Source organism: Branchiostoma belcheri, unplaced genomic scaffold (assembly GCF_001625305.1).
Source record: "Branchiostoma belcheri isolate BF01 breed outbred unplaced genomic scaffold, Haploidv18h27 scaffold60, whole genome shotgun sequence".
NCBI lineage: Eukaryota > Metazoa > Chordata > Leptocardii > Amphioxiformes > Branchiostomatidae > Branchiostoma > Branchiostoma belcheri.
In genome coordinates, this window is record NW_017804243.1 from 691,031 (window position 1) to 697,977 (window position 6,947).

The 6,947-nt window shown below is 40.8% G+C and overlaps 1 protein-coding gene across 1 annotated transcript in view; it reads left to right on the forward strand.

Moving 5' to 3' along the window:
* Nucleotides 1–1,384, forward strand: part of LOC109482807 (polyribonucleotide nucleotidyltransferase 1, mitochondrial-like) — a 22,168-nt gene extending 20,784 nt beyond the window's left edge. Inside the window, exon 26 of the mRNA XM_019785649.1 lies at nucleotides 572–1,384. Within this exon, the coding sequence (XP_019641208.1) occupies nucleotides 572–928 (357 nt within the window). The 3' untranslated portion in view covers nucleotides 929–1,384. The remainder of the gene's footprint in view (nucleotides 1–571) is intronic.
* The last annotated feature ends 5,563 nt before the right edge of the window (nucleotides 1,385–6,947 follow it).

A 6,947-nucleotide genomic window follows, 5' to 3' on the forward strand; every position in this document is an offset into this window, starting at 1 on the left:
CTCACAACTGGACCACAGAAGGGTGCGTATCCTGATAGAAGTTGGTTCATACTGTTTCAACTGCACATGAGTAGCATGTTGCACTGTGGACACAAACATTAAACATGTCTTGACAATATTGGTGGTTCAAAATTTATCCAACTGAATAAATTAATTGCTTGAGCAACAATTCCTTCTGACTGTAAAGAACTGTCTCATACAGTCTCTTGCAAACCTGATGAAATTATTCACAGAGATACAAACAGTTGTCATAATTTCTCCATCCTTTCATCATTTAGAAGATCACCAAAAGACTATGTTTCTAATAAGATCACAAAACCCACTCAGTATGTAGAACGTGGGAAAATTTATTATCCACTGCCTTCAAAGAAGAAGTTAAACCTCATAATATAGCAAGTCTAGTAGAAGTAGTAGAAGTATTTATATTCTAATGTAGCTTAAAAGTTTTTCCAGACAGTAGTTTACTGTCAGTTTCCTGTTATTGTATTGTACAATCTTTGACTATGAAGCAATTAGCCTTCGAGCATGATTTTGCAAATAAAGATAAAACATTTTGTTCCCACGTCCTCAGGTAAGCCATCCGTCTGCTCTCGGTTTTGACGTCGGACAAGAAATGTCAGTCAAGTACTTTGGGCGGGACCCGGCCACCGGGATGATGAGACTGTCGCGGAAGGTCCTGGTTGCGCCCGCGTCGTCCGTGGTCAAGAACTTGAACCTGACCCGAACTCCCGCCTCGCCCTGGGTCACACGGACATCCGGAGAACAGAAGGAAGAAGAGAATGAGGAGGTAGAGGAGGAGGAGAGTACTAGTGAGGATGGACAGAATGAGAGAGAGAAAGAGGAAGGACATGGGAACGAGGTGAAGGAAGGTTCGGACAGACCGGAGAACACAAGTTCCAGCCAGTCAACAACACATGCAGCAACGTGACCGTTTTTTTTGGCGATGCCTCAGGGGCAGATCTTTTATATATTGTCACTGCTGTGCAGGAACATGGTCCAATTTGTGACAAATCAGCATTTCTGTTGTTGTCAAGGCTTGGGGCAGCTTAAGATTACATGAAAGATACAGCTAAGCTATACATGTAATTTCAAGTTGACTCAGAAATTTAAAAGGCATTACAATGTATCTTTTAACTGCTGGTATGAGTAGAAACAAAGATATTATATAGCGTCCGTTTATTCAAAGCACAAGCACAAAACTTTGCTGTATTTGTGTACTCTTTTTTTCATTCCATATTAGCTTCATTCTTCAGGATATCACCAAATTACTTTTATCTGCCTCTTTCGGTACATTTGTCTCATACATGTACATGTACATGTACATTGATAATGTAAAATACATGTATTATCATTAAGTCCCAGTTTACCAGATTAGATGGAGATTAAAATTGTATCAAAGACTGATCATTGTGTCCTTGTTGTCTCCTGTAGACTAGTTGTCCCTTATTAAGAAAATTAACTTCCCTACATTAAAAAACTAGGTAAAGTTGCAAACCATAGATTTAGAATAAACATGATGAATATGTAGAAAATATAAACTGTATAAATGAACTACCTTAAAAGAAGGACTTTTTGAAACATAGGAAAAATTCCAAACCTCTGGAAAATTTATTATACCAGAGACATTGTACATTGTGTATAATGTCCTTGATTATACATAATGTTCACAACCACTTCTGACAATTTAAGACGTCATGTAACATGTACAGCACATATGTACACTCTTTGTTACACTCTAAGTTAAGACTGGCATTGGTTGAATAATGTGATCATCTGAATATAATCTGTGATTGAATTGGAATGAGGATGTTATTTTCATAAAGAATGAGAAAACATACATTTTTTTCATTTGTCAGAACAGTTAACATCTTTTTTTGGTGAAAGCCGTAGAACTCTTGTGGTTTAATACTCAAGAATCTGTTCTCAAGATTAACAAGTCAAGTCAAGTTTATTGCACAACAATTGCATTTGATACAATGTATGGCAAGTAACTATAAACTATTTCTACTAGTGGACTAATCTAATTTCAATGCATGTATATATGTTCTAATAATGGAATGTTACATTTCACATTGCAGTGACAAGGTTTCTCTTTTGTATAGCAGTATGTAAATATTGGCCTAAATAAACAGATACAGAGTCTGGGCATGATAACAATATGTTGAAAATTTCTCTACTTGTCCCAGGTAGTGTTATTTTATTTTTACATGATATCTGATTAGTTTTTTCCTTTCTTCGTTATATACTGTTATTGGGTGGACTGGCTACTCTCTCCTTGCAGTCAAGGGCTGAATTGTGAGGTGGGCTGAATCGCAAGGGTCTGGCTGCTCCAGTGCAGCGCTAACCCCCAATTGTGTTAAATCTTTGCCAAAAAAAGGGAAACGGCAGATGTCTAATTTCAGATGCTTTCAAGGATCATCCCGTCATGTTACATGTACAAATTTTCACTCCTACTTTTCATAGGATCCATGCCACCTTGTATCTGCTTGAACATTGCCTACCCACACCATTCTGTATCTGCTTGAAGATTTAATACCTGTCCATGCCTCCCTATATCTGCTTGAAGATATAGCATATCGAAGCCACCCGATATCTGCTTGAAGATTACCTACGCACGCCACTCTGTATCTGCTTGGACCAGCAAATTTCAAGCATTAAATTTGGCCCCAAAATTAAGATGTTGAAACCATTTAAGTTTTTTTTAATCGAAATGGCAGGAGAAGAAGAAACCTGAGGGAAAACGATATAATTATCATAACTTTCAGGCCTCCATGTGTGGTGATTGTCTATTGGCCTGTTGTCAATCTAATTATACTAGATTACCGAATTCAAATTTTACTCGTGCTGAACAGGTGGCCACTGGCACCAGTGCGTGAAACACGCCGTTCCAACATGGCGAGCGTGCATGGAAGGGAAGAACGAGCGGGTAAAAATTCCGCCCAGGAAGACGCGCCACGCCCGTTTTGTTGGTAAGTTGTACTTTACATTGTCTCAGATACCCTGTGGACTATTGTAGATGTACCTCCTTTGAAATAAAATGAAGCAAAAGCATAGAATTTCGAAGGAAAGTGTCGGCAATGCTTCCAGATTTCAACGCTGCAGTGAGTCGAGCAGCCGCTGGGAGCGCTTCTGTGTGGTCCAATGATAGTCTCTGCCGAGCTCTTCTTTGATTATATACTTGTTTGATATCAATTGCTGTAATCTTAATTATAATGAGGCGTTCCTGTAATTTGCATCGTAAATAACATACACACAGAGACACGAGGCCATCGCCTATTAGTAAACAACACCCTGTTGCCACCCTGTATCTGCTTGAACATTGCCTACCCACACCATCCTGTATCTGCTTGAAGATTTAATACCTGTCCGTGCCACCCCGTATCTGCTTGAAGATGGCATATCCAAGCCACCCGGGATCTTTTAAGATTACCTATCCACGCCATAATATCTGCTTGGACCAACGAATTTCAAGTAATTTGGCCCCCAATATTAACATCTTCTGCCTGAGGAAAAACGACATAATTATCACAACTTTCAGGCCTTCATGTGTGGTGATTGTCTATTGGCCTGTTGTTGATCTAATGTTGACTTGATTACCGAATTCAAATTTTACTCGTGATGAACAGGTGGCAGCTGGCACCTGTGCGTGAAACACGCCGTTCCAACATGGCGAGTGTGCACGCATGGAAGGGAAGAAGAACGGGTAAAAATTCCGCCCAGGAAGACGAGCCACGTCCTTTTTGTTGGTAAGCTGTACTTTAAATTGTCTTAGATACCCTAGGGACTATTGTAGATGTACCTCCTTGAAGTAAAATGAAGCAAAAGCATAGAATTTCGAAGGAAAGTGTCGGCAACTGCTTCCAGATTTCAACGCTGCAGTAAGTCGAGCCGCCGTTAGGAGCGCTACTGTGTGGTCAAATGCTAGTCTATGCCGAACTCTTATTTCTTTTAAAGTCTGATGACTTGTTTGGTATCAATTGCTGTAATCTTAATTATATTTATAATGAGGTATACACAGAGAGACGCGAGGCCATAACAACACATCAGTCTTGAGAGGTGTACTTTGTAAATAAACCGCTATGGGGCGCTTTCAGACCGTGCGCACACGTGGCCTCTGACCGGAGTTGCTTGATTTGAAACGAGGTTTGTTGTTGTCCTGTGTGTTTTGATCAAATACTATCCGTTTCAATGGAAAACAAACGTGTTCCGAGGCCAAGAGCGGGCAAGAGGGACTGGATAGTGTTAATAGTGTTAGCGTGGTTTTCCAAGGGGCGTTTGATTCTTGGAAGGAGGGGAGAAGTTCCATGAATGGGAGGGGGGCGGTAACAGCGTTCTTGGTATTACACTATGTGTGCATCAAAAGACCACACCCAGGGCAATGATTTACGTGACATAGTGCCCAGGGAGGTAAATTGGGCAGTAGAAAAGGCACCAAAAATCCTCATAGGTAAAAGAGGCGGTGTTTTGGTGATAAGGGAGGTCACCATCAGGACTTCTTTAGTATCACACACATAATTGCCTTACTGCATGCAAGGAGGTTAAAAAGACTGCTGCATGCAGTTGTTGAGCGGTGATGTTTGAATTTCAAACAGACTCTTGAACTTGACAGGTAAAATCTGAGATTGGAAATTTAATATTTGCTGTGTAAAGCTTAGTCAAACTGACGACAGAGCCAACAATACCCATGGTATGACTTAAATATCGAGTACATGTAATATGAAATTTATGGTTTACTACTTAACGAAGTTATTACTATACTGCTGAATCCCATACATGTTGTTCCAGGTTCTGATCTGAATTGCCTATATTGGCTATATTAATATTAGGTACTACTGTAGTTGACGCAGACCACGTGGCACTCACCATGATGGTTTCATTGGCACATACTTGCATTGTGTACAAATGTATATATGATGATGGTTTATTTGATATGATACTTAAATTCATATTTGACATGACAGATGTTTTTCTCCATGTGTTTTTAGAATTGCTTTGTTCAGAAATTGATGAAGTACTTGACGTGTTAAAAAATGTGTGATTTAGTTGAAAACATTTTGACTGTTCTATCCATCGTACTGTTTTTTTGTTTTTTTTACCATTTTCGCATGCGCGAAAATGGTAACTCAGACGAGATTGAGATTGGATCAACGGATGGATGGATCAACGGTTCCACCCTTCAACGGCCATGCAGACATGCTAAGTCACCGCATGTCGCTAGATGTCGTTGTTGCGACGGCCATGCAGACATGCTGAGTTGCCGCATGTCGCTAGATGTCGTTGTTGCGAGTGCACTTTTTACCATTTATGCCTTGGACGTTTGTATACTTTCCATTATGGTTGCTAATTTCAAAATCATAGTTCTATTAATGTTGCATAACAAAGCTTTGTTTTTGTTTGTTTCGCATAACCGGTAAACCGCCTTCAGGCGTAACACACCTGTAAGGCTTTGTTTTTGTTTGTTTCGCATAACCGGTAAACCGCCTTCAGGCGTAACACACCAGTTTTGTACATGTGCGCACATGTACAAGCTGCGTTAGACCGGACTGTAAGGTTTTGAACCACTCACACCGGGAAGATCCCCTACTCTTTTCGATAAGTGCGGTGGGTTCTTTAACGTGCATGGGGTGTGGATCTCCCAAACACGGGACCTCCATTTAACGTCCTATCCGAGGGACGTCCCTAACCGAAGCTAGGTACTCATTTTCACCTGAGTGAAGTGAGGAAAGTCGTGTAAAGTGCCTTTCCCAAGGGCACAAGATCGGTGACATGGGCAGGGTTCGAACCCACAACCTCTGGGGTGTGAGCCGAACGCGCTACCGACTGCGCCACACGACCCCACAATAAGCTTTGCCTGCTGACAAAACAAACTTAATTTGTCTTGAACAATAACTTGATTTTATTATTTGCCAAAATGTTGATAAAGACATGTCTATAATCAAGGATTCACAGTAATCAAGGATTTTAATAAACTGCATAAATTATGTCAATGAGCATTAGCAGTGTGGATTAGTCTAGATGTTCAGATTTCCATTAGCCGGCAGTCCAGAGGGTCACACGTCCGACCAATCAAGGCGCTGCAGGCAAAGCTTATTAAAAGCCTCCTTTTCAGGCGTTCCCGTATCGGTGTTTTTGTGTGTGTGTGTGTTGGGGGGGGGGGGGTATTTTCTGACCAAACGTAGATCGCACGCAATAGAAGCTCCGGCCTACATAGCTGTCCGTGGAACTATTTATATTACCTGGGTGCCTAACTTTCACCAACATGTCTTTTGTATTTTAGGAAATTAATTAATTAATGAGTGAGTGTTTAATTAACTTAAATAGGTAACGGGAGGGGTCCTAATTCCGACCTATGTTCCATCCAAACGCACATACCTTTGGTAATGGTTTGTCTCCCAAAATCCCGCCTAACACGAGCTATAATATTTACAGATAAAGATAACAACGATTAAAGCTAAATAGCTGTGTATTTCACTTTAGTGTGGCGCCTTGCACCCAAGCGTAATGGTTCGCGAAACTTACGGCAGGTTTTTCGTCATTCTGCCGGTGGAACGTTCTATCGCAAAAGGGGTGCCCTAATTCCGACCTAGTATCTAACAAAGGCCAATCTGAGGAGAGAGTTAGGTATCTAAAATACACAAATTATGACTAAAACAATCTATAACTATTTTTCTGTCCCAAACAAGTCTTTTTTGTACCATTACGCTACTTGCTCCAAAGCGGCTGTTTCAAAATCAAAGCTGCGTTTTTTAACACGCTCGTCAACCCCCGAACAAGCGTCGAATTTATACAGATTTTTCAATCGTCTGTTATCGGAGCGTGCGAACTGGAACAAACTTTGTGAGAATACCGATATCAACACAGAAACTTTGTCCATTCTTGTGGTTATTTATAGGCACGTGCTCCCATGCATAGCGCGGCGACAAGGATTTTTCAAACTAGTACGGAAT